The following is a 26,009-nucleotide window of genomic DNA, read 5'->3' as shown; positions in this document are numbered from 1 at the left end:
CCATATCTCAGCTTCACGGTGTCTTACTCATCACAATTTGCCTTACCACTGTTCACACGATTTGGGTAACTTGGAGAAGCTAGACAATCCGGGAAGCAAGGGACTTCATTTGACTCATGTACATTAAAAGTGGAGGGCACAAGATACGATTTTACATCACGATATCACGGTATCGATTATGAGATCGGATCGAGCTCTTGACGTTGCTCTATAGGATAGTGATGAAACCGGCTATGATGATGCCGCAGACGTCATGATTAGGATGAGGTACCGAGGGATGGGGTATATTCAGGCATATGTGAGATGTGGAGGAGATCGCAGAGCCGTCAGCCTGATAGACTTGCATCAGGTTTATTCATGACATGGTCCGCAGAGGCAAACAGATCAGTACAATTGTGGATGAACCGCAGGACTAGACTGGACCGAAGGTCTGATTCATATCTACGGTCATCGAATGAAGAAAATTCCGCATCCCGTCCGTTCTGCGCGGACAAACTTCATATCGTTCGGGTAGTACCATGTTGGGGGACCACATGGGAATGTCGAATACTGTAGTTTTTGCTTCCTATATCCCCTCCATACCGTCCGTTAGTATAGAAGTGAAACCTGTTAAATTACATTCCTTCCAAACTTGCATACGCAAATCCACATGCACCCGTCAATGGCGCTCGCGGCCCGATTACCTAGTCTACAACCGTCCACTAGCCACTCGCAGTCCCAACAGCATTCGTTCAAACATCTATCGAATACGTCATTACTTCTTAAGAGCGAAGCATCGCTCAATCGAGTCCTTGTTGTTACCCCACCAGTGAGGCATGACGGCACCTGCAACTCACCATTAGTCACTGTAGCTACTCACATTTGAAGGTGAAATGGAAAGTGTACTCACCTGTCGTACCCAGGAACAAGAAGATGAATAACAAATTGAAATTCCATCCAGTATCGGCTATACCACGTAAGTAAGACAAACTGTCAATCTGCGGTATCGTAATAGATGTATCAGGAGAATGACTTACAAGCAGCTCCGGTCTGTTGCAAAAACGTGATATGATTATATAAGCTATTATTAATCAATGATGAATCGATATGGTCGAGTCACTTACAATATACGCGTACATGTTCCAGAACTTTCTCTTATATCTGAACAAGTAGAAGTTCCACACAGTCCCAATGATGAATGTAGTGAAAGGACCGGTACTGAGATTACCATGGAAGGTAGCCGCACCCGAGAAGAAGATGGTAGTATTCCATAAATCGAATTTGGCTTTGGGGAACTTCTTGTGCAGTAGCCAAATGATCAAAGGTGCGACCGCTCCAGCACTGTATTAATCATGCTTTATCAGCATTTTTGCACCTCTCAAAGCTTCACTAAACCTGGTCTAGTACAGTATACTCACACAAAACCATAAGTGACAGGTTGAAATACACTCGAAGCGAACAATCTCTTCGGGCCGACCAAAGCATATTGTACCCCAGCTGTATTGTAACTCTTAAATTCTTGACCGGTCCACTGACCTGCGGGATCGGCGATCTTCCCACTGACATAATCGAATTTGGAGGCGAGGACCCATCTCATCACTCCATAGTTGACTGGAAGGGCTAACATATTGGCTAGGATTTGGATACCGATAACGGTTCGAGGTGGGATATGGAAGTAGTGTCCGATCTGTTACAGATCTTCCAGTCACCATGGATTTTATCGAAAAGCTCAACTCACCTTTTGATCCTCTAAAACAGTCCTAGCATCATACCAAACATTACCGGAGATAATTCGATAAGCCAGTTGACCCAATGGATGACGGGAAGATCCCTTAGCATCGATCATATCTAGAAAAATAATCTTGATGATTAGCAAGATGTGTCCATCAACATACAATACTATCGATACTTAACGTCAATCAAACTTACATCCGTAGACAAGCTCATTGAAGAAGCCAACTTTCATTGGATATCCAGATACAGCGTAGATCAGACTCATAGGTAACATCGCGGCTGCTCCAAATCCCAGAGCGACAAAGTACGTCCACGTGGACATGTATAGCTTCTTGGTGAGGATCACACCGAGGAGCATGAAGAAGGGAATCAGAGTGAGGAGAGCCCATTCCCTGCGTGAGTATATTCAGCTTGACGTGTACCGAACGATTCACAAGATGAGGGGAAGTGTGACTTACCACCAAGTCAAGCCTGGATACTTTTGGATGAGTTTACTGAGTCGATCGTTATGTGCTGCCTTTCTCGCTCGCCATGATGTCCATACATGTGCGATATTGGGTCCAAGGAAAAGACCACACCACACGAAGGACGAGATGTAAGAGGCATACCACTGCAAAGATATCAGCTTGTCAGCTCTTGGTTGGATATCCTAGTTGAACAGGACAGGAAAGACTTACCATGAAGATCTCCCAAAGATACTGAGCACCGGAATAAGCGAGACCAATCTCGTCGTACTGGTGCATTATTCTGATCAGCGATCAAACTCTGTGCTGAGCTGGATCTTTCACACATACCCTGGTTTCGTTGAATATTTGCGAGCCCGAAGCATCGGTATATACTATGTTTCATGATACTGTAAGCTGATGTCGTGGACATCTTGAAATGAACTCACAGAGAGAATTGAAGGGATACGACGAGCCGTTCTTTTCGAAAACTCCATTAGACATGATATTATAAGTTGGAGAACCCCATACGTTCCCGAAGTAAGCTATTGGGATCAGGATCCAAGTCTACGAATATGTCATATCACATCAATCATCAGCATATCTCATTCTTGACTCGAAGACAAGCCAACATGGAACTCGAACTTACAGTGATGACGAAAGCGACGAAGATGATCACTTGAACGCTATAAGGATAAGTGATGACGGTTGAAGTGATATTTGACCAATCCAATGTAATGTTCAATAAACCTATTCCGCCTCGTCCTGCAACGATGAAATTGACTTTATGGTTTCGACTGGCGAACCAACAAAGTGGAGCTAGGGCAGCTGTAAATGGGAATATGAATGCGGGAAAGAATTGCCAGGTGAACATTCCCAAAAAGACTAGCCAGAATACCTAAAGGATCACATCACACATCGCGTCATGCATCAGCAATGTTATCTTCATGAACAATAGGGAGAGGCAGAAGGTGGCGGACTCACTCCATCTGTTTACGAGATCGTTCGAGATGCAATTCGGTCGTTCCCTGGATACTTCGGTAGACGGTGACTTGTTGTAGAGATAGGGGGAACAAAAATTGCAGATCGTCGATCAAGATAGGTCGGACCATAGCTGCGAAAGAGATCCCAGAAGAGACGCACCCTACAAGGATGGATCGATCAGCAAGGCAGTGTGGCTTTTTTAGGATCGTCGCTTTTGACTTACCCAACCGAAGAAAAGGGCTATTGCGGGCTCCATCGTGATGTTATAGAAAAGAGCAGCGTTTGTCGGTAAGTAAGCTATAACTCGATATTAGCGGGTGTGATCACACCAGAAGCAGAAAGAGCTTACTGGCCCATTGCCCCTGGCTCCCGGCGTTGGCAGCGACACCAATGACTGAGCGCGCAAGAGTCAGCGACAGGATCATATCGCCTGAAAAGGGCATGAAAAAGATACTTGCTGACGTGTTCTTTGACATTGAAGGCCCCCGGATTAAGTGAGAAAGAGAACCTTCCCAGTGGTACTTTATAGTCAGGAAGCACCCGAGCCATAAGTTTTCCCAGTGGGTGAGAAGCGAGGATGACGAAGAATACCGGGAAAGGCGCATGGGTCGTACGGAAGCTATGTCGCACCGCATAGAACCTCAGCATTCCTGATACACTAGATGACAAGCACGGAGACTTACTAAGAGATTTGGGATACGATACTTCCAATGGCACAAAACAGAGCGGAAAGGACTATCGCTCGAAAAGTGATAACAGGTAGAGTCGGATCATCTTCAAAACTAACTGTATTTCTGACTATCTCGGGTATATTTTTGAATTCATCCGATTCCCAATCGTATTGATTCTCATTTTCGTCATCCCTGAAGGCGAAATCGTTGAGTTTAGCTTGTCCAAATTCAGCTTCATGATCGTATCCTAACGTTGTACTTTCGTTCTTTTCGTATGGAGTTGAGTTGATCGAATGGAATTTCTCGTCCTTATCGCTTTCAGGTGTTAAGAGAGCTTCTTCCCTTTGAGCAGCTAGCTCTACCGGTTGAATCTCCGGGTTTTCAGCTTTTGACATGATTAGCTGGTGATTATAGGATCAGCCTCCGCCTATTCCATGACTCGGTCAAAGAAGTTATCTTGCTTCCAGCTTATATAGATATCAATATTCCAGTCTTCCGCCTAGGAGTTGTTGTATGTCCTCCCATGCTTTCTAGATATCATCAGTATCAACCAATCAGAATAACTCTTTCATCGCGAAAAAGCTACGCAGACAAATGATGATCACGTTAGACTTCGTGATTTGCCGTCTTACAACGTTGTACCGTGATGCAGCATGGTATCTTGAGCCGACATTGGGTTGAGACATGCATATGTCGGATAAGGTACATCTATTCGCCATATCGTGTGAAATAGTCTGTACTCGTAGGAATGTTGAGTAGAAGGCTTGATTCCGCGGTAAAAAGCAAGAAGAAGAAGAAAGTCGTCGCGACATTTTGACGGCGGCTTTTCCGGAAATGAGGATGTCTATTGTCTCTTTAGCGTGAACTTTATCTTCTTATCTCCTTGGTCATGTATGCAAAGTGTCGAATAATGAATGTATATACACCGAGGTTTTGACGAAGCAGCGAAAAAAAGGGAGAAATCACTCACGATCACGTCTTATCGGATATTACCGCCACGAACGCCAAGGGGTTGAACGACGTCCACCTCGAACTGAAATTCTGTCGATGAGGTTTGCTGACGTGCGCAACGAATTTTTGAAAGCCAAACGTATAGACACATGCCTTGGATATCTTACATGTCCCAAATGGCCGCTGCTCAACGGGCTTGGGAAAACTCCTCAAAGTCTGCAGGAAAAGAAATTTGTAATCGGTCAATTGTTGGCCAACGTTCTGGCCTCGAAGATATCATCGGATTACGCCATCCTCCATCATTCGATTTCTGTCATCCGTATCACCTTCGACGAAAGGTTTTAGACAAGAGGTGAGAGATGCTCACCCCATACTGTAATGTTCTTCCATTAGGTATGAGTCAAGATACGGGGACAAGAGAGCGACCGCGCTGCTTCAGAAGGCACTCGTGTCGGGCTGAGAATAAATTGATATCTTCCAGCCTATTCTCCGCGACAAGGATGTTGTACCTGCAGCTGAATTTTGCATACGGGGCATATTCTTTTCGATAGATGGGTCTGATGGTTCCAAATAAGTTAGAACAGCGTGCGCCTATCGTATGTTGCCTTTGAACTTTTCTTTCACTTTCAAGGCACCAAGCGAAGGCCCCATGACGTCACTTCGTCATTCCAGCAATTGATTATAGGAGTATCCTATCTCCATCACTCTTGTAAAACTGGAAAGAATGCAATGCATATCGTCCTATCTATCAAACATCTGACATCTACTCTGACAGCTCAATTCAATACATACACCCACACATAGAAGTATCGTCATGTCAAGCTCACAAGGACGCAAGAGACAACCTTCAACGGGTAACGCAATCGCAGAATCCGTCAAGAGACAAGTGAAAGAAGTTGGAGATACCGCTCAAGATGCTGTGATCAGCGGTGCTTGGGGATACCCACTTTATGTGAGTGAACTAAGAGCTCCAGGTATAAGCTAGTATACTGATATCTTGATGCTCGGTAGGGAATATACTATCTTGTAACTCGTTCGTCTTGACCGACTTGTTGTCCTATGAAGAACTAGAGCAGCTGACCATGAAGACTTTTTTCTTGTCCATGAATAGACCCCGCCTTGATCCGACCACTCCTTCCTACTTTGTTCAAGGGAGTCTTAGTATCAGTCGGAGTAGTAGCTGCCTTGTTCAGCTTCACGTATCTCCCTCAGGTGGCCGTCTTAGCGTTCGTTTCGGGACCTTTAGGTGAGCTGCTTAAGTACCGCGCACTCCCACTAGTATAGCTCACTAATAGACCTATTTGTGTGCAATAGCTTTCGCTCTGGCTGTACCACTAGTCTTGGGTGAATCATACGTAGTGATCAACTTCCTCACCAGAGCGTTGCTCGTCAATCAAGCTGGAGTGGACCTCTTCGATGCAGTGAGTAAACACCGCTGAACCCCGTCACTTGAATACCTTGAGCTGACGAGACGAACATACATCTTTCAGGTCTTACTGCAGAGAGGACATTTGACTCTGGTAGAGCACGGAAGACAAGTCACTTCAGGTGGAAGTAGTGGGAAATCAAAAGTTCTGGGAACTTTGTTGATGAAACCTCTGTCAAGGTTCAGTACCGTGAGTATCTCTCATCACAAATGTCAAAAGATTCTTATAATTTCCACAGCTCACATTGCTTGGTTTACGCTATGATCCGACAGGATAACGTCGTCAGATATATTCTCACCCTACCTCTCAACTTGATCCCTGTGGTTGGTACCGTCTTTTTCTTGGGATTTAACGGTGAGCTAATATACTCCACTATGAGAGGGATGTCGTATCGCTGATATACTATATAAGGATTTAAATCTGGACCGGGATACCATGCAAGATACTTCCAATTGAAGGGATATGATAAAGTCAAGAAGTCAGAATTGATCAAGAAGAGACGAGGAGCCTACACGGCGTAGGTCACGCTTGTCCCTCTATGCAAGAATAATTTTTCAAATCATCATATCAAAAATTCAAGCTAATTGATCAATACATGATAGTTTCGGTACGATGGCTATGGTCCTCAACCTTATCCCAGGTCTTTCGATCCTCTTTACATGTATGTCTCGCTACACTTTTGAATATGCTCTGGAAGATCTTGCTAACAGACACCGTCCATTTTCGCAGTTACGAACGCAGTCGGTGCGGCTTTATGGGCATCTGATCTCGAGAAGAAAGGTAAAACCACTGCTTCGGATTTACATGATGCGCGAAAGAACGGCAGAGAGGATGAAGTTGAGGTTGTCTTGCCGAATGCTGGTGAATCAAGTAGAAGGAAGGATCTTTAAGGATATCGTCGACGATGATCGAAAAAAGGGAATGTAAGAGAATTATGGTTTAGTAAGGTACGATAATGAGAGAATGCATCTATGTTACGATTGCCTTTGCCTTTACATGAGATATTGAATTTTCCAGAGGGGGTTCTGGCATATCTATCTGTATGGTGTGTATGCTGTATGGTGGAGGTAAGGTAATGAGGATTGTTTACATGAAAGAAAAAAAAAATATTAGACGCAACATGACGAGCAAGTGAAGTCGAGCTCATCATCATTCCCTTGCACACTGTTCATGCCGGCATATAGCAGTACCCTACCTATGATGATACCCCTACGCTAACCCACAACCCTCACCATGCCCTCCGATACCCTTCTACTCTTTCAAACCCTCCTATCAACCCTCGAGATCCCTATCAACCCACCTTCACTCTCTTCCATCCCTCCGACCTTGATTCTCCTAACTTTAGAATCGATCCTCCAGCAAAAGCTAGATATATCAGAAGAGCTGAGGAAGTGTAACAAAGTGGAAGATGAGATAAGGTTGATCAAGTGTTTGTTGGGGATCTTGGCGGACGATCTGTTGAATATTGATTTGAGCTTGATTGATCCGTTGAAAGTAATTCAGGGGAGAGAAAGGGAGATGGAAGTGGTGGTTATGGCTGTTATAGTCGTGGCCAAGAGGAATGGGATAAATATCACTACCTCGAGACGAAAAATGACTGGTGATGATTCAAGATCAATGAGGAGTGCTAATGAGGATTACATCAGTTTTACATATGACAATGGATACGATAACGACAGATCAGGTTTACCAGAACCTCTGAAACCGGATAGATCATTTTCTTCTCCTGTCGATACTCCTCAAAACGTTTTTGTTGTTTCCCCTCAAGGACATGACCGAAGTGACATGTATTCGGATTCGCAAGAAATGCTGTACGATAAGGAGATTTACGGTGACACGAATTACAATGACAATGACATATCCAAAACATCAGATGAATTCGATCCTTATCTCACACCTATTCACGATAGGTTTCCACGAGGGATCAGTCAGGAAGACGGGAACCATGATGATCATGAAAGTAACTTAAATGCCAGACGAGAGAGGGATGTACCTCTAAAACAATCATATTCCTCGACGACCTCGGCATCTAGCTCGATAAGTGGAAAAACGGTTTTACAATATATGATAGAGGAGTTTGGATTAGAGCCGGGATAGCGAGAATAAATAGATTATCACATGGAGCGAGGATAGATTTAATGAGGATAGAACGGGGTCATTGATGATAGTAAGTTGAATTCAGTGGACATTTATGGCGGTCATCCTGATTATACTATATACATGCTGATTAGAGTTACAACATCGTAGACCATCCTCGGGTCCATTCAATCTACGACGTCCCTTTGCCCTTGGACGGACTTCTACCTGAAGGACCAAGCAAGTGATTACTTCTTCAAGCCCAAACTTCTACCCAGCACCCCTGCCGGACCACCTTTCAAAACTTTCTCAGCCTTTCTAAACGTCAGGCTAATCCTCTTACCCCTTTCTGCGGTGAACCGTCCATCTTTCGACAGGGCATCAAGTATATCTGGATCACCAAGTAATTCAGAATTCGAAATTACCACTCCGACCTGCCCTTCTTTCGTACTGTCGTCACTCGGAGCACGAATTATCGTATCAGTTTCCCTTGAGGCGATGGAATGAAGGTGCGAAGTATACAGACTGGAACTCAGGACCAATAGCGATCGAGGCATCAACAGAAGGTGAGCCATAGGTATAGCCGCTATGGTCTTCCCTTCGCCTTCGGCAGTCGAGCAGGGGCTAGATGGTATCATGGGTGGTGAAGGACATGTAGGGTTGACGTAATGATGCAGATCTAGGATTGTATGCGAACCTAGGGAAAGGGTGGCGACTAGAGGATGGAAGGCTGGACCATCTTCGTGTGGCTATATGAGGACATTATCTATCAGTATATTAATCTTTTATCAAAATCTTTTTTTGATTGTCTAATGAATGCAAAAGTGCGGATCACAGATTGGATGATATTATTTCAACTCACCGAGATTCCCTGTCCGGATTGATACTCATTGACCAGCACTTGGTTGATATCCAATTGCATCTTTTCTTTACCCTTCCCACCTGATGATACCCTAAGAAAAGATTCAATTCTTTCGATTATATTGGGACTGCAGATTTACACGAAAATAAGCTAGATGACTGATTCAAACGGGTATAGTACACTCACAACGAAGTTAGGAAATCTGGTAATGCCTCAGGTAACAATATCCCATTCTTCGACATGGTCCCTCCTACTCTCGCAAAGCTGCGTAAGCGTTCCGAATCCATAACGTAGCTGCCAAAATGTTATGTAGACTTACCCCAATACTGTAGCCTACGATCAGAAATCGTTGGCAGTCACAGTCAGTCTCCTGCTTAAAGTGTACCTGGTCATGGTGACCTTCTCTCAACTTACCTTCTACCTGTACCAACCTTTTTCCATTTCGGTTGAGGCGATTCTTCTATCTTTCGAATTAGGTATTCTTCTTCTTCAGGGGTGATGAAATCGGGTATGCTATGAGATCGTCAGAGCAGTCAGTATCATTATCCAGGAGACCCATAGATAGATAGATGTCTCTTGTCACGAAGATAATTACACTGCTTTTGCAGGACAGAGCAGAAGCGACTAGACTCACTAGTAAGCAGCCGGCGGTATATTCTGAACTCTGAAATGTTCCAATGCTGGGAAAGCATAAGCGTGTTCTGTCGCAGATGCACTAGCACTGTTCGAGCCATTCCGGATCTGACTGTCATCGTCATGTATCGGGATGGGCATGGTGCTCTGCTCCGCTAGGTTAATGCCTACGATATGTGTTATGTTGATTGTAAGTTAACAAGGATGAAGAAATCTGAAAATAAAGTTGATAGATCGACGTCATTTTGAGAGCAGTTGGAAGAGTGGTAACGGTAACGTAAAAAACAGAACAAATTCCACGTCCACGTCGAAGACACATCTCTTGACTTTCTTCTTTCCGTTCCTCTTAACTTTCATCTCAAGTCACGATCATCCACTACAGTACAGTATAGGTCAGCTCAAATCGAGTCTAGTCGAATCAAGTGCATTCGAGCCAATCACCAATCTTTCCAACAGACCTCAACTTCCCCACCAACTCTTTTTTCCTTTTTTCCTTGTTCCCACAAAATGGAGTAAGTCAATTCCCCGTCCCACCCATCTGAGCGTCTAGCTAACCGCCTCTATTGTCTCTAGAGTACTATACACCCACATCCTACCTCATCTCCCCCTCCCATTACAAGAGATTGTCCTCAATCCACCCTCTTTCACCGACCCTCAATCATTCATACCCATCATCAAGCTCTTACTTCCCTACACCAAGTGGATTCTTGTCTTATCGGCCGTGTACATCCTATGGTCATTCCTCTCAGGGATATTTGGGATGTTCTCCCGAGTGTTGAGGTTCAGTATGAAGATTGGACCTATCATAGGTTTGGTAGCCTATCTTATGAATAGTTCAGGACAGGGATCGATGGATGAATTATTTGGTTTGGTCAAACAATACTTTGGATTGGCACCTCAACAAGCTGGAGGAGGTTGGAGTCCAGGCATAGCCTCTTTGGCATCGTTATTCACCGACCAATCTGGATCGACCAAGAATAGGAAGAACAAGAAGAACTCTTGGACTGGATCTGGTATAGGTAAAGGAAACGATCCAATTTCCTCTCGAACAAGGAATCAGAAGAATAAGAAATCTACTAGTGGCGGGGAGAATGCAGGAGATATATTTGAGAATCTGGTTAATCAAGCTACCAACGAAGAGAACATTAATGCCGTACAGGACTTTGTCAAGAGTTCGTTAGCGAAAGCAGCTGGGTTAGATTGGTTATTCGGAGATAGTAACAAGAAGGAAGAGGATAAATCGAAGAATTGGAAGAGTAGGTAGATGAGCAAGACGTCAGTGAAGATTCACGATTCTCTGACCGGAGTGGGTATAAGGAAGAAGATGTGTCAGAAACGAATTAGGAGATCTCACAAGAATACGTATACATGATCAATTACTTATATACAACAATATCGTTCTCTGTTGGGTTTCGCTATATAGCTTTTATATTATATTTCCATTTTATACTTCTGGTATCAACGATTACCTCGAATGCTGGATATCAAACTGGATACGAGTACAGCTGTCATTCAATCAATCACTATCTGATACACTGACGATCCTATTGTTATTACCTTTGACAGTTGAAACAGGTACCTGCCATCCATTCTCATCTTCTTCCAACATCCCACCCCAGCTATGACAATCATCATATACCTCTTCATCATCTTCCGATATAATCTCACCGTCATCCCGCTCCCCTAATTCTTTCAGTTCCTCTTTCTTTTTCTTCCCTCTTCCTCCTCCAGTAGCCTTTCCATTCGATTTGGTTTTCTTCCCATCGATATCGGCAAAATGAACATCAAACCATTCTCTTTCTATTCCATCCTCATCTCCCTCTTCATCAACTTTCTTCTTACTTTTTCCTTTTCCACTAGCTTTCGCTGTGGACTCAGTCTTGGCTTTCTTCTTAGCTTTCCCTTTCCCTTCTTCTTTCTCCTCCTCATCTTCTTGTCCATCCTCCTCCCCATCGTCCTCATCAGATTTCTTCGCCTTCTTTGCCTTGCTCTTCTTAGGTTCGGGTGCAGGGAACGTACATTCTATCTTGACTGATCGACCAGCTTGTACGTCCTCCGATCTCAATCTAGTCAATCGGACGGCCATATCGGATGGTACGATATAGACGTTTACGGAGTCTGACACGCATTCATCAGCTTGAACATCTTTGGCTGAACAGTATTATTGAGCTGAACATCTTAATATACTCACATGCAGTCGCGTGATATGCTATGATAGTCTTATATCAGCCCGTTTCCCTTGATTCTAGATGCTAAATCACTCACAATCAGCCAGATAGCCCAATAAGACCAAATGTATTAACAGGGCTTCGGTATCCTGTAAGATGGCAGATAAATCAATCTTCCCTCTCCATATATTACCATCTGATTGGTGAAACTCACATCCTTCCCAAGCGTGATCTTCCCACCCAAAGCCTCCAGATCGACCTTTTCTTTCTCCCCATTCAGCTTTCTCTTCACCTTCGTCCCTTCTCCTCCGCCAACTACACCGAACAATCCACCTCCGAGACCTCTCACCAAGTCCGATAGGTTCGCAAGTGTCACTCGTCCACCTTCGTTTTGCACGTATTGAGCTACTTTGAGGATCTTCCAAGTTTCCACGGTGACGTCTTTGGTGATGATCGAAGATGGATCACGAAGACAATTGTCGCATATTCCACACGTCGACGTGGATCCTGACGAAGAGGAGAGTGCATCGGGTGCATCCCATGCTGAGGCGGACAAATGCGCGGAAGCAGAGAAGTACTGGTTGTTGTTGATTGTCAGCATCAGCGTCCGAGTAATATCCCTAATGCAGTATCCAACGCGCTCACTTTGGCGAAAGCGACCTATGAAGCAAAGACTGATCAATTGACTGTGGGCATGGGCTCGCATCTATTCAGCTCACCTTTCTACAAGTTTTCAGATCCTGGGCAAATCTTAACATCTCTTGCACTACCGGAACGACATCAGCTGCAGAGCAGAAGAAATTGGTCTCTGGCAGCTCACATTTGCTAGATCCGTCCACATCACCATATATCAAGGAAGACAATCTTGCAGCGTCCTGACCTCGGTAAAATAAGACACAGTCACTATCTTGACCATCACGTCCCGCTCGACCGGTCTCTTGATAATACCCTTCGAGGGATTTTGACATCTATGAAGATGTCTTCGATCAGAAGATATCACCTGCTGTGGACGAGGTGGGACATACAGAATGATCTGTCACAGGAAACGTCAGTTTCATCCTTGGTGTCAGTCCGTACCTCACTTACGGATCACATATCTCACATCTCCTTTATCTATACCCAAACCAAAAGCGATCGTAGCGCAGATGCAGCTGATTATAGGGGTTCACTATGAGCTTGAAACCGTACACTAAGTACCGATCAGCTCACTTGACTTTACCCTCTCGCCATCTGACATGTATCCTCTCCTTCTCATTTTCTTCCACTCCGGCATGATATATACCGGTCTGGTAGATGGTTATCAGCTTCTTCCACGTCGCCTGAAGACTTGGCTTCATTTACCTTGATTTCCCCTCCTGACCATTCTCGGAGTTCTTCAGCGACTGTCTCCACATCCTGTTGCGATTGTCAGAATGCGCGTCTCGTGATCCTGCTGACAAGACTGACATACCTTCTTACTCAGACAATAGATTATACCACTTTGTCCACTTTAACGTCCATATTATCAGCTGTTGTTATTCTCATACTTGCGTTAGCTGGGCAGCTCACGGATGATTCTTCTGGATCCATTCTCCCATCGCAGCAATAGCTGATTTCGCATTTGATGGTTTTGATAATACCTTATAATGCAAATTTGGTCGGAAAAGAGGAGCAGAGAAAAATACTGTGCCAGTCGATTTCGCAGCTATACCAACCCAGATGTCAACCTCATCTCTCCCTCTTCATTGGGTAACGCCCAAAACAGTACTTGCCTCTACCATCCGTTATCGGACCAAGACGGAGGATCTTCAGCAGATCAGGGAGGGTTTTCGAACTTAATGTTGCCGTCTGAACAATGACCATATGTCAGCCTCAGCCGACAGTGGTATCCCTTGCGAAGCTGACTTACTACCGCCTGGATCGGTATTCTCGGAAATAAGGTTTTGAGCATCGAAAGTTTCTTATAGTCGGGTCGGAAATCTGCGCACCGTTGTAAGCTGAAAGAGCTGAGAAGGACAGACTAGCTAAATTTACCATGCCCAAGTTGACTACAGCAATGAGCCTCGTCTGATGTGGAGTTAGCTATCGGTTGATACCCTCTTCCCTTTTCACTCACCGATCACGAATCGCCCTGAGATTCAGCAGTCCGTCAGTTAAAGGACCCATTTAAGAAATCCAGGGTAACGCTCACTTAATCCCCCTCTTTCGTTCACCTTTTCCAGAGTCGATATTAGCCTTTTCGACTTTGAAACCTTCTCCGGCTATTGCTTTCAATCAGCTTCACACCTGTTGTCGTTGGGAGGATAGCTGACCGTGACGTAACAAAGCTGTGACCTGCATCAGCCTTCAATCCAAGTGTGACAAAAGTACATTCACATACCCTTATCGCCTTTCTGCCCCCTGACGACCCAGCTTTCATCCTTTCGTAAATCTCATTCTGCTCTGAGGTAGACGTAGCTCCAGTCATCATCTTCCGTATATTTTATCAGCTCGTTATACAATATTTCTATTGGGTCAGTCAGCTGACTCACCACACATTCCACACCGATCTCTTTCAACGCCCTGACCTGATCCCATATCAAAGCCAATAACGGACTAATCACGATTGTCAATCCTCGACCCATTACAGCCGGTAATTGATATGTCAAACTTTTCCCTCCACCCGTAGGCATCACACAGACTATATCCCTCTTATCTACAGCCGCATTGATCACACCTTCTTGACATAACCTAAAATTATCCAGGTGGAAAACACGTTTGAGAGTTTGCGAAACTTGAGTTGAGAATTCGAATTTTGAAGATTGATAATCCATTAATCCCGAATTCGAGGAATTACCAGCTGCTACTGAGCTGGAGATGGTATTGGTATTTCTAGGCAGATTATTCATCGTCCTCAGTTGGGTTTCAAGAATTCTACGTTCGGAGTTGAGCGAGGCGTGTAATTCTTGAAGTGGTCGAATTTGAGCTTCGACATCTTTGATCTTTACAATGACTACAATCAGCAGTATAATCAGTGTGAAGAAACAAAAAAGAGCTCACTTCTTTATCTAATTTTGACAAGGCTACTTGTATAGCCTCTCTTGCTTCTATGTTTGTCGGTCCTTCTTCCTTCACTGCCCCGCCCAATCTTTGTCCTCCTGAGTGTCCATTGATCGGTCTACTCCCACTAGACTGCGCCATGGGCCTGTCATCGTCCTCATCATCACTGTCTACAATGATAGGTTCGTTGAAGGGAGCAGGAGAACGAGAGGACGATGGGCGGCGGGAGGAAGATGCTTGACCTTGGCTTTGACCCAGAGAGGGATGTCGGAGGGTCAGTCGATCAGTGTAGATGTTGTAGCCGGACATGAGGTATTAATAAAGAAGAAAGGGGGGGAGCTGTCCAGCGCTATTGATAGATGATTCTCACTATCTATCTGCTCCCTCTCCTGTGGTCCATGGTAGTAGAGAGTCAAAGAGAGGTGCGTAAAGAATAAGAATATCAAATGACACAGACAGTCAACTACCAGACTTATCTTACTCGGATGTGTCGATCTTCGACAGACTCGTTCCGTCGGAAGCAGTGACTCCTGTAATCGCTCGCGTGGGGTGAAGGTATCACGTGATCTTTCAACCTGGACGGCTGTTTTTTCGCTTGGTGCTAAGATTGAGATTATTTGTGCTCGTACTTCTGCATCGAAAGGCCTATTAGACCATACTTTGAACACCCGGGGCATCATTCTCAAGCATAGATATACATCTAATCATGGGCAAATTCAGAGGAAAGAAGTCAAATGTAAGTTACTTCTCGAATCATGTCTGTCCTCAAAATTGACGAGTTGGGTTATCTTCAGCGAGGAGGTGCTGCTAAACCTTTGAATCGAGATGAGAAACAGAATGATTGGAATGCCTTTGTCGGGGCCGATAAGAGCAATGCTGGGTTTGAGGAATACTACAAGGTCATCTCACGTCTGTTTCTAACTGCCTGTCGGATAGAGCTGATTGTGACTCTGCGATGTAGGCTCAAGGTGTAGTTCCCGAAGGAGAATGGACCGATTTCATGGAATCGTTGAAAAAGGAATTACCTGTTACCTTCAGAGTGACAGGATCGAGAGCGTGAGCTGAAAAGCCTTTCGAGAGGTCTAGGGATACTAGCTCACTGACGGATCTGTTTCGCAGTCACGCCGAGACCATCAACGATATAATCAAGAAAACCTATGTTCCAAATATGCAGAATGTAGAATTTGAAGGAAGGAAATATGAACCTCCTTCGCAGTTATCTTGGTGAGTCCGCATTGAACTTCCTTACCACCAAATCAACAGCTGATGTAGAATTAATCGTAGGTATCCTGGACAATTGGCTTGGCAGGTTGATGCTCCCAAAAGGGTTGTCAGGAAAACAGAGCCATTCAAGAATTTCCAACGGTTCTTAGTTGGTGAAACTGAAGTTGTAAGCTGAGCAGTTCTCATGCCCGGAAGGAATATCAGCTGATACTAAGTCTTGGTTGGTAGGGAAACTTGAGTAGACAAGAAGCCGTATCGATGATTCCACCTCTTTTCCTCGATGTTGAACCCCATCATTTGGTCAGTCATCGATTCTCATTCATTGACCGATGAGATTTACTCACAGACGTCGTGAACAGTGCTTGGACATGTGTGCAGCTCCAGGATCAAAGGTGAGCTGAAACGTGACTCTCACATTGCAGTACATTAGCTGATGCATATATATGTTTATAGACCGCTCAAATAATCGAAGCTCTCAATCCTCATCATACCGCTTCTACAGGTCTTCTCATCGCCAATGATTCCGATTACAAGCGGACTCATATGCTTGTCCACCAAACTGGGAGAATGCCAAGTAGAGGATTGATAGTGACTAATTTCGATGCTTGTGAGTAAAAACGTACCTTATGCCACTTGAAGCTCAAAGCTAACTTTTCTGTCACCAAGCTTTGTTCCCTTCAATAAAGCTGAACGAGGGGAAGACATTGCAGTTTGATAGAATCCTGGCTGATGTGCCGTAAGCATCTTATCGCTTCAAAGCTTGTGACAAGCTAACCATCTTCCCATCATAGATGTAGCGGTGATGGAACGTTGAGGAAGAATCTTGAGATATGGAACAAATGGGGTGCTGCTGATGGAAACAGTCTTCACGGGTAAGTATGCCAAATCAAAATATTTTCAATGATTTACTTATTTGATCGAGCACAGTCTACAGCTACGTATCCTTGAGAGAGCTATGAACATGTTGAAACCTGGAGGACGACTTGTATATTCAACATGTTCATTTAACCCTGCAGAGGACGAGGCTGTCATCGCTGCTGCGTTGAACAACAAAGCCGGTAAATTCCACATCGTCGATGTATCTTCTCAATTACCTAAGCTCAAGCGAAGACCCGGCATATCATCCTGGAAAGTTGGTAGTCAGCCTCAATCCAATGGAAGGAAGTTGGTATGGTATGATAGTTTCGAAGATTACAAGGAGGCTATCAAGAGAGGCGACGAGAAGGAGAATGATAAGGGTAAAGGGTTACCTAAGACGTTATGGCCTCCTGCGAATGCCGCTGAGCTCAACCTGGACCGATGGTGAGTACCGCATCCGTACTATACAATGTATCGTGAGCACAAGCTGATGAATGTGTTAGTATGCGACTATTGCCTCACGATCAAAACACAGGTGGTTTCTTCGTCTGTGTCCTTAAGAAGAAAGGCAGTCCCGAAGCAGAACCAGCTTCATCATCACTCAAACGACCTGCATCCTCCCCACCACCCACATCAGACACTAAGAGAGCTCGAGAGAAATCACCTGAACCCGGTTCATCCACTGCTGCTATTCCTGCCGAAACTACCCCTGTTCCATCTACTACAGTTAAACCCGAAGAAAAGAAGGAGAAGAGAGATCTGACTTTCAGGGAGGATCCTCTATCTTACGTTGATCCCGAACATGCCGAAGTGAAGAGTATCATGTGAGTCTCTATTTTCATTCTTCCTTTTACAGGCAGTCACAATGGATTGACGTGTGGTTTTGCCTACAGCGAGCGCTTCAAGTTCAAGGACACTTTCCCTCGTAATAACCTAATGGTCAGGAACGATTATGGAGACCCTTTGAGAACGATATACATGACCAATGACATTGTCAAGGTAAGTCCGTGCTATCAAATCAAAACTATCCGCTCAATACTGATTTGTTGAGTGATATAGGAAATCATACAAAATAACGATTACACTCGTCTCCGAATCGTCTCAGCCGGTGTCAAATGTTTCGCTCGACAAGATTCCTCACAACGGACTGAAATACGATGTAAATGGCGTACTCCCATGGACGGTATATTAGAGGTCTTACCTCACGTAGGTGAAGGTGTAGTCATCTCAGCTACATTGGTTGAATTGAGAGTGTTGTTGGAAGATCATTATCCCCCCTTGGATAATTTCGCAGATGGACCTTGGAAGAGCACGTTGTTACAGAGAGATATGGGATGTGAGGTCGTACGATTCGAAGCTGGCAAAGTAGCTGGTGGAGAATTGGCTTTACCGATGTATCTTCCCGTATGGAAGGCCAAGATGAGTTTGAGTTTGATGATTGATAAGCGGGAAAAGAGGTGAGTTAGCTACATGCTAATCTGTAAAACACAAAGGGAGACAAGAGCTGACTGTCGCGTGTAATTCTGCGATGTAGTATCCTCTCGTTGAGAACGTTCGGTGAAGATATATGTAAACCCCCTCCACCTCAGAAGGATTTTTCCAAGAAAGCTGAAGAAGCTGACACCAAGACGGAGGGGAAAGGCGAGGTCGCGGAGGTTACTGAAGCTGAGGGAGAGGGGGATGCAGGTTTGGGGATCGCTGGTGAGGTCGCTGAAGGTGATGTGGTGGTGGATAAGAAGGAGGGTGAAGAGTAGAATCTAGATTCATGATCTCATTTTCTTTTCTGAACAATTGTTCATCTGCATGCATCTTTCCTTTTTGTGCCTGGGCGGATAAATCCGAGAGCCGATGGATGGCGTGCGAGATAACAAATCACCATTGCACTCATGTTTATCAGTGGAACAACATTCCGAGGATTAATCCAGTTTACTATGCATCACACTATACATGAGATCATCTCTGTGTCCCTGTCATGTCACTGATGGAATGAGCGACCCATTTCCCTCTCAAGAAGCCGGACCATCTAGGGAAAGAGAAAGGGAGAGGTTGGTAGTGAAAAGGAGGAGGACGGTGAAGGCGTGAGTTGAAAATTCCTATCTAGTTGAATGTCGAAAGAAGCTGATCCTAGGATGAGGGGCATAGTTGTGATAGATGTAGAGCCGTAAGAAGGTGAATCTCTCATATCATGGGTATATCTCATCTTCAGCTGATCATGAGTCATTGGGATAGTCGATGTCAACGTACGGATTCGGGCTCGAATGGCACCTGTACGAGATGTGATAGATTATCAGCTGAATGCACGACCACCCAACCTCAACGATCATTATCATTATCGTCATCCTTCAATCATCATAAGCCTTCTAATCATAAAGCCATCGATGACAATCATGACAAAACCTCCCATCATAATTCAGATATAACACCTAGACCTCCCGTCGCTGTGACCATACAATCAACTTCTCTGCCAGATACTCAACCGATTCCTCATAACAGTATATCACTCTCAGCGCATCTAGCTACCGAGCCTCGTATACTAGGATTCACATCTTTGTCAAGTTTGAGAGACGAAATTGCTGTGTCATTTGGGAAAAGGGGAAACGAGCATGATCAAAGAGGAGATGATAAAGAGAAAGAAACAGGTGGTAGTAGAGGATTGAGGAGAGAGATGAAATTGATTGAAAGGGAACTAAGCTTGAGTGTCATTGAACAATGTGAGTGATGCTTCTCTTTTCAATTTGCACATACCAAAATCTACGTGGTGGATGTAGCCAACTGACCTGATTCGGATATTCAGTATTATCAGATTTCGCTAATCACGTCTCACCTTTAAATCCCATCTTACTATCCCACGAGATATTTTCACCTGCTCGAATGTCAGTAGTTACCATCTCGTCCGTGTGCGCCGTGGCATCCTTGTCCAGGACGGTACCCCTTTCGGTGTTCTTGGCAGCGAAGAACAGATTGATGGATCTGTTAGATCAGAGTGATGTATTGAAAGTTGCTAGTGTAGCTAATATCCAGGTGAGAAGATATGGCTTCTTAGCTTATGATCAAGAAAGATCACGGAGCTAAGTGTTCGATATATAGGCGCTACTAATAGCGACATCCAAAGCTGAACTGCTGATGAATCAGAGACAGAGCTCAGGTGGTTCATTGTCTTTTCAAAGATGTAGCTCGGCAATACGCATGGCCCAAGAGTTGGTGAGTATGATCTCCATCACAATATGGTCAATACCAAAGGGTTGACCCAAAGCTTGGCATAGGGCTTGCACCGCACGGATATAGACTTCCCTCCTGATATCAATATGAGACGGAGGAGCGCTTGGCGATCATGTCTGATCGCTGACAGATGGTATGTTGCGTTCGTCTTACCATATGAATGCTTAGTGACAAAGATCTGTACCTGACATTTAATTTTGATTCTATGAAATAGGCTGGCAGCTGGGTATGGTTTACCACAGATTATAGATCTAGATGATTGCGATGATGTTTCCGTATCAGATGAGGAAGAGACCAATCCTCAGATAATGTTGCAGCACGAACTGTACAATGTAGGTTCATTCCTCTATGACACCATATGTGCTGACCTGTATATACCAGGCGAGCACACTACTAGGCAGAGTATGTGAGTGATGCGTCGCATCGCCTGCTTCGAGACTATTATTGACCGTCTCATCACGCAATATAGTGAAGGAAATATACACACCTAAAGTACTCGCTCGGACCAACGACGATAGGATCGAAGGACTGATCATGGGTGAGTCAACTCTATTTCGGATTATTAAGGATATACTAAGTCTTTTCGTGCTCAGCAATCGATCACTGTCGGTCTCATGTCCACGAATCCCTTCGTTTCACTCCCAGCTCAGAAGTAGGCAGCGTAGTCTTCGAGTTATCCATCCTGACGGTCGAAGCGTTATTTCTACGAGGCGTAACCAGTACCAAAATCCGACGTCCGTCTCATGTAACGTATAGACCTAGTCCGGGAAGATGGAGAAGTATCTCGGAAAGAGCTCAGAAGCTGGTGGTATGGATTGAAGAGAGGGGAGATTGGTTGTTGGATACTTCAAGGATAGGGCTATACGGTCTGAGTGAGTTGGCATATCCGACATTCTCATCGTTATGACACCCGCATACGCCGCTCCAAGGTGTATGACACAGAGGGCTGATGATCTGTCCAAATGCTCCAATAGCATTCTGCAGTTTGATGATGTTTCGAGATCATACCCAAACCCACTCATCAAGCGCTTTGCAAGGTTTAAAATTAGCGTCCAAAGCTACCACTCGCTGGGCAGAAGGCAATGGAGAAACCACGTACATGACGCAGGGAAGGAAAAATCATGCTCAGATCATTAGAACGCTATACGTAGTGGCCAGAGATGGAGTCGTGGGAAGGAGTACGGACAACTCAGCAGGAGAAAGATTACATGTGGTCTCACCGTTGGCAGAGGGGAAGAATCAATCTACCTCTATTCCTACGGCATATGAGACTCATATATCGCCAACAACGCCAACTACCAGTCCGCCATCGATCCTCAACCAAAGTACCACCGACACGATACCCTCAGAGCTGGAAGTTGGTCACTCATTACTACAGCTCACTAGTCCAAGGCGGCCCATAGCATCACAACAGCAGGAAACGAATGACAGTCATGAAAATACATTTTCGTTGACCACGGAATCATTCCCGCTTTTTGGAATTGGAGCGAATACCGAAGAGATGGCTTGGTCAATGCCCCCTATGGATAATTGGTTATCTGAGATTTTAGACGGTGAGGCAAGCGCAACTGGCTGGACATTTTGATCAGTCTATAGTCAGGGTGTGTGTGTGTGTGTGTGTGTGTGTGTGTGTGTGTGTGTGTTTGCCTTTGAACCTCCAGGATTGATGGATGTTGGGGTAGTCTCTCCTCAAGCACTTTGTTGCTGCCAATCTTCCGATCTTAGTCGTTGTGAATTTACAGCCAAGTATGAAATCCGGGACAGGTCGATCGATCATGTAACAAAATTATGACCAGCATGTAGGCAGCCATTGAGCGCGCCAAGACATGCTCGCAGCATTGCGTGCTGTTATCACCTGTTCTTAAGGGCGGTTGGTATCTGCGTATCGCTATGAGCATGATGTGAGCATGATTCATTGCTCCGTTGATCAGCCGCAAGCGAAGACAGGCAGTCTCGCTCTTGTTTATTGTACCAGTTCCGAAATATTGGTAAATAAGTTAGAAAATCGCGTGATCGACGATGTCCTGACCTGATTTCAACTTCTAGAGTTCACCCGTGTTATTCTGCCTTCCCTTGTTCCCCCGACACCTATATCATAGTCTTCAGCCCACAGGGAACGAAATGACACCATCTTTGGCGGAGGACCGAGAAAAACAAAGCAGGAAGGGGAAGAGGAAGCAGAATATCTCAAGAGGACGGTCTTTAGATACGGAGAAAGGAGTTTACCACGCGATTAATAACTGTTATCACGACAAATCGCAGATACGTGAAGTCTTTGTTTTTGCACGTATTTGACTTTTTTTGATGATATGAGTTGGAAAAGTAATGAAGTCTGATTACATATATAATCATGGAACGGAGATACTATCGATCTGATATGTTCCCACTTACTCAACTTGAACAAGATATATAGCTGAGGATCAACCTTCTATCCGATTGGGGTGATTGTTAGAATCGGATCGTATCAACGATGAACCAAACTGAGGTAGTACCCGCCCTACCCTCTCAGCCAGGAGCTGAGCTCCCACCTCATGTCCCCGCGCCCCCTGATCTTGAAGATGTACAGAGAAAGCTATCCTTGGAAGACATTCCAGATGACAAGAGTGACAACGACAAGGATTTGAAACTTGACGAAGCGGAATTGAGAGCGCAGGACGAAAGAGAATTGCAAGGTGGTCAAGTAGTCATTCGTGATGGTAAGTCTGAGTGGATCTCACCTCCCATGTATAGATAAGGCTAACTCGCTCGGCGTGTGAACAGGTAATGATGTCGCTAGATATGTTGTATCTGCTCAAGATGACGGAGATGCAGCTTTGACTTTGAGATCGTTTGTCATTGGGTCTGGTAAGTGTTTCATGCATATCTTCTACTACACCAACATTCAGCTGATATCTTGGTCGTATTCAGGTCTTACTGCTTTGGCAGCCTGTATCAACCAAATGTGAGTAAAGGGCTGATCCATCTATCCTGAACCCAGCTAAATCCTCCGGCAACAGTTATTTCTACAAACCTGTATCTGTCTCATTCGATTCTATGTAAGTCACCGGTTCAGCATGAATGTTGCGGGGCAGAAAAGCTGATACTGGGCTCAGTTTCCTTGTCTTGATCGCCTACGTACTCGGTAATGCCTGGGCTCTGGCACTGCCAACAAAATCCTCTATCCAGCGTCGTTTCCCAAAGCAGGCGTCGTGGCTCGCTCCCATTGTCCACTTCATCAACCCTAGTAGGACATTTGGACTGAAAGAGCATGCCCTGAGCTCGATCATGTCAACATCCTCAGGAAACGGGGCAGAAGCCGTTCAGGTATTCGCTGCGGAGAAGCTTTACTATGCAAACCCATCTGGAAAAGCTGTGGCTATCCTTACTGTCTTTTCCGCTTCTATCCTTGGTTATGGATTAGTAGGGTTGATGAGATCTATCATCATCCATCCTTCTCAAATGGTGCGTCGATTCTACTCATCCTTCCCTCACACCTCAGCTAATGATCTAATTTAGGTTTGGTGGAAATCCCTTCCTATGGTATCCATCTACCAAACCCTCCATCGAGATACAAAGGGGATGAATAAGCGAAGGGTCAAGATGTTCGCCTGGACTTCCATCGGTGCATTCATCTGGGAACCTTTCGCTTCCTACATCTGGCCTTGGGTGAACGGTATCTCCATACCATGTCTGGCATCCATGCACGCTCCTACCAAGCCTAGGACAATCATCAAGAACATCTTCGGAGGTGCGAACTCAAACGAGGGACAGGGTGTCCTCAGCATCTCGCTCGATTGGCAGTATGTCACATCAAAGTACATGGCTCTTCCCCTCATTCAACAAGCCAACACTTGGGTCGGCCTCGTCATCTCCTATTTCATGTGTTTGGTCCTTTACTACGGTAATGCGTGGAACGCCAAACACCTCAACTTCATGAGTACAAGTTTGTTTAACGAAAAGACCGGAAAGGCCTACAACCAATCGGCGGTGTTCGACAGTAACAATCGACTCATCGTCTCTGCTTTGGAGGAACAAGGTCTTCCTAGACTTACAGCAACGAATATTTGGTATAACTTGGTCGCTATGATGGCTATTGGCGCTTTGATCACTCACATTTCCCTCTTTTACGGTAAACAGTGAGCACAGCAACCCTCTGAATATTTGGATATATGCTGATACAATAGAATAGGATCGTCAAGAGTGTCAAAGAAGCCCGAGAAGGTTCGGAGTCCGACCCCCACTATCTCGTCATGAAGAAGAACTACAAGCAAGTACCTTTATGGTGGTACGTCGCTGTATTGGCGGTTGGTTTTACTTTGGGTATGATCGCTGTCTGTATTGGACATACCGGTATGACGTGGTGGAGCTATCTGGTCGCATTGGTGAGTCTGCTATACCTCGGTTAGAGAGAGTGTGACCTGATCAAAGTAACTCTATAGGGTCTTGGGTTCGTTATCACACCCTTCTCTTTGATTCTCTATGGTCTCTTAGGAACCTCAGTGGCTACCAACAATATTTCCAAGGTAAGTCGTTCTCTGTTCCTGTTGTTTCCTCGATGCTGACGATCCTGCTTGGTAGATGCTTGCTGGTGCTGTCCTTCCCGGTCGACCGGTCGCCAACTTGTACTTCTCGATGTTCTCCCACGAAGTTACCGTCTTAGCTGTATTCCTGGCTGAGGATCTCAAACTCTCTCAATATCTCAAGATCAGCTACCGAACAATGTTCATCTGCCAAACTTACTCGAGTCTGCTGGGAGCAGTGCTCAACTACGTCATGATGGATACAATCACCACCAATAAAAGGGAGATTTTACTTGATCCTACAGGTTCGCAGGTCGTGAGTACCGTTATACCTCTCTCGTCAAAGTGGTGATCTGACTTGGCATGTTGGTAGTGGTCTGGCGTCGGTGTACAATCGCTCAACTCCAATGCCGTCACTTGGTCTTTGGCCAAATACGTTTACACTTTCAACAACGATGGTTACGGTATCATCCCCTTGGGTCTACTGATTGGAGCCTGTATACCGGTTATACATTGGTTAATCGCCAAGAGATATCAGAAAATAGGTCCAATCACCGTATCTAAAGTGGTAACACCTGTTATCCTCGTCAGTTCGGCTGTGACGTATGCCGGATCTACTTCAGTGCAAACATCCCGTATCTTGACTGGTCTTTTCTCTCAGTGGTACATGAGATTGAGGAATCCAGCTTGGTTCGGCAGATACAATTATATCGTTGGAGGTGGTTTAGATGCAGGTGCAAAAGTCATGATGTTCATCTTGACTTTCGCTGTCAACGGTGGCGGTGGTTCCGAAGTACCATTCCCAACAGTGAGTAACTTCCATTCTTCCTAAAGCTTGTCAACAATATCATACAATAGCTGATTTTGTATTGATCTGGATTCGTAGTGGTGGGGTAATCCCAAGACAAGCTCAAAGCAGTATGCCGATTATTGCGGTACCGGATAGATTTTCTTCATAGACCCCTTCCCTTTGCCAGTAATACTCTCACGTAGCTCTATGTATCAAGCTTTATAATTCTGTATACATTCCTTCACTCCCTCTTCCCTTTGGCTCCTCCTCTTATGTGCTTCGTTTTACTTCTTCTTACACATAACTATGGTAGTTCCATGTATGGGTCCGACGAGATACGATCATTTCGGGTATATGATATTTTATTCATCGGTCAGCTTTTTGCCGGTGATCAAACATTAGCTCAGCAGACCGGAGGTCCAAGCGCGCTTATGACTGGTATCCTATTTCATGTGCTTTTGGCTTGCTGCTCA

General features: G+C 44.9%; 9 protein-coding genes and 1 non-coding gene across 10 annotated transcripts; 7 read left to right on the top strand and 3 right to left on the bottom strand.

Annotated features, from left to right (window-relative positions):
• The first annotated feature begins 442 nt into the window (after window positions 1-442).
• I203_107413 lies at window positions 443-557 on the top strand. Its single transcript, XR_002021883.2, has one exon. It is a non-coding gene; the product is annotated as a 5S ribosomal RNA (ribosomal RNA).
• Window positions 558-754: 197 nt separating this feature from the next.
• On the bottom strand, window positions 755-4,206 carry I203_107412 (uncharacterized protein; the record flags this gene model as incomplete). The annotated part of the gene is made up of 19 exons (XM_065518185.1): window positions 755-825; window positions 890-946; window positions 1,017-1,029; window positions 1,104-1,320; window positions 1,398-1,666; window positions 1,718-1,827; window positions 1,909-2,105; window positions 2,172-2,323; window positions 2,391-2,447; window positions 2,508-2,551; window positions 2,606-2,723; window positions 2,806-2,953; window positions 3,043-3,054; window positions 3,141-3,191; window positions 3,266-3,300; window positions 3,364-3,437; window positions 3,490-3,534; window positions 3,599-3,759; window positions 3,824-4,206. The coding sequence occupies 19 exons, from the start codon at window positions 4,204-4,206 to the stop codon at window positions 755-757; spliced, it is 2,214 nt and encodes a 737-aa protein (XP_065372915.1).
• Window positions 4,207-5,576: 1,370 nt separating this feature from the next.
• I203_107411 (uncharacterized protein) lies at window positions 5,577-7,079 on the top strand (the record flags this gene model as incomplete). The annotated part of the gene is made up of 9 exons (XM_019145493.1): window positions 5,577-5,714; window positions 5,774-5,795; window positions 5,874-6,008; window positions 6,077-6,183; window positions 6,253-6,378; window positions 6,462-6,543; window positions 6,601-6,706; window positions 6,792-6,850; window positions 6,919-7,079. 9 exons carry the CDS (start codon window positions 5,577-5,579, stop codon window positions 7,077-7,079), a joined length of 936 nt encoding a protein of 311 aa, XP_019005312.1.
• Window positions 7,080-7,422: 343 nt separating this feature from the next.
• On the top strand, window positions 7,423-8,286 carry I203_107410 (uncharacterized protein; the record flags this gene model as incomplete). The annotated part of the gene is made up of 1 exon (XM_019145492.1): window positions 7,423-8,286. The coding sequence occupies one exon, from the start codon at window positions 7,423-7,425 to the stop codon at window positions 8,284-8,286; it is 864 nt and encodes a 287-aa protein (XP_019005311.1).
• A 227-nt stretch (window positions 8,287-8,513) lies between these two features.
• Window positions 8,514-9,901, bottom strand: I203_107409 (uncharacterized protein; the record flags this gene model as incomplete). Its single annotated transcript, XM_019145491.2, has 6 exons — window positions 8,514-9,014; window positions 9,128-9,254; window positions 9,314-9,377; window positions 9,447-9,460; window positions 9,542-9,640; window positions 9,762-9,901. 6 exons carry the CDS (start codon window positions 9,899-9,901, stop codon window positions 8,514-8,516), a joined length of 945 nt encoding a protein of 314 aa, XP_019005310.2.
• Window positions 9,902-10,267: 366 nt separating this feature from the next.
• I203_107408 (uncharacterized protein) lies at window positions 10,268-11,024 on the top strand (the record flags this gene model as incomplete). Its single annotated transcript, XM_019145490.1, has 2 exons — window positions 10,268-10,272; window positions 10,334-11,024. The coding sequence occupies 2 exons, from the start codon at window positions 10,268-10,270 to the stop codon at window positions 11,022-11,024; spliced, it is 696 nt and encodes a 231-aa protein (XP_019005309.1).
• Window positions 11,025-11,276: 252 nt separating this feature from the next.
• Window positions 11,277-15,255, bottom strand: I203_107407 (uncharacterized protein; the record flags this gene model as incomplete). The annotated part of the gene is made up of 21 exons (XM_065518184.1): window positions 11,277-11,878; window positions 11,952-11,969; window positions 12,026-12,077; window positions 12,143-12,505; window positions 12,574-12,588; window positions 12,648-12,694; window positions 12,749-12,896; window positions 13,022-13,079; window positions 13,138-13,214; window positions 13,270-13,323; window positions 13,379-13,415; window positions 13,477-13,612; window positions 13,680-13,755; window positions 13,817-13,887; window positions 13,942-13,974; window positions 14,024-14,038; window positions 14,099-14,168; window positions 14,220-14,234; window positions 14,288-14,377; window positions 14,439-14,888; window positions 14,947-15,255. The coding sequence occupies 21 exons, from the start codon at window positions 15,253-15,255 to the stop codon at window positions 11,277-11,279; spliced, it is 2,736 nt and encodes a 911-aa protein (XP_065372914.1).
• Window positions 15,256-15,652: 397 nt separating this feature from the next.
• On the top strand, window positions 15,653-18,782 carry I203_107406 (uncharacterized protein; the record flags this gene model as incomplete). Its single annotated transcript, XM_019145488.2, has 15 exons — window positions 15,653-15,682; window positions 15,741-15,845; window positions 15,908-16,002; window positions 16,066-16,170; window positions 16,231-16,336; window positions 16,399-16,470; window positions 16,530-16,562; window positions 16,624-16,777; window positions 16,837-16,906; window positions 16,962-17,042; window positions 17,098-17,472; window positions 17,532-17,852; window positions 17,922-18,027; window positions 18,088-18,485; window positions 18,563-18,782. 15 exons carry the CDS (start codon window positions 15,653-15,655, stop codon window positions 18,780-18,782), a joined length of 2,271 nt encoding a protein of 756 aa, XP_019005307.2.
• Window positions 18,783-19,014: 232 nt separating this feature from the next.
• I203_107405 (uncharacterized protein) lies at window positions 19,015-21,832 on the top strand (the record flags this gene model as incomplete). The annotated part of the gene is made up of 10 exons (XM_019145487.1): window positions 19,015-19,106; window positions 19,258-19,739; window positions 19,823-20,049; window positions 20,116-20,229; window positions 20,292-20,380; window positions 20,462-20,579; window positions 20,629-20,653; window positions 20,717-20,785; window positions 20,841-21,119; window positions 21,222-21,832. 10 exons carry the CDS (start codon window positions 19,015-19,017, stop codon window positions 21,830-21,832), a joined length of 2,106 nt encoding a protein of 701 aa, XP_019005306.1.
• Window positions 21,833-22,717: 885 nt separating this feature from the next.
• On the top strand, window positions 22,718-25,692 carry I203_107404 (uncharacterized protein; the record flags this gene model as incomplete). The annotated part of the gene is made up of 11 exons (XM_019145486.1): window positions 22,718-22,943; window positions 23,008-23,091; window positions 23,155-23,188; window positions 23,244-23,282; window positions 23,340-23,688; window positions 23,743-24,362; window positions 24,416-24,608; window positions 24,666-24,749; window positions 24,805-25,062; window positions 25,120-25,554; window positions 25,633-25,692. The coding sequence occupies 11 exons, from the start codon at window positions 22,718-22,720 to the stop codon at window positions 25,690-25,692; spliced, it is 2,382 nt and encodes a 793-aa protein (XP_019005305.1).
• Window positions 25,693-26,009: the final 317 nt, after the last annotated feature.

This window comes from Kwoniella mangroviensis, chromosome 2 (genome assembly GCF_000507465.2).
Source record: "Kwoniella mangroviensis CBS 8507 chromosome 2, whole genome shotgun sequence".
Lineage (NCBI taxonomy): Eukaryota > Fungi > Basidiomycota > Tremellomycetes > Tremellales > Cryptococcaceae > Kwoniella > Kwoniella mangrovensis.
The sequence above is the reverse complement of the archived record's forward strand: the minus strand, read 5'-3'. Positions and strand labels throughout refer to the sequence as shown.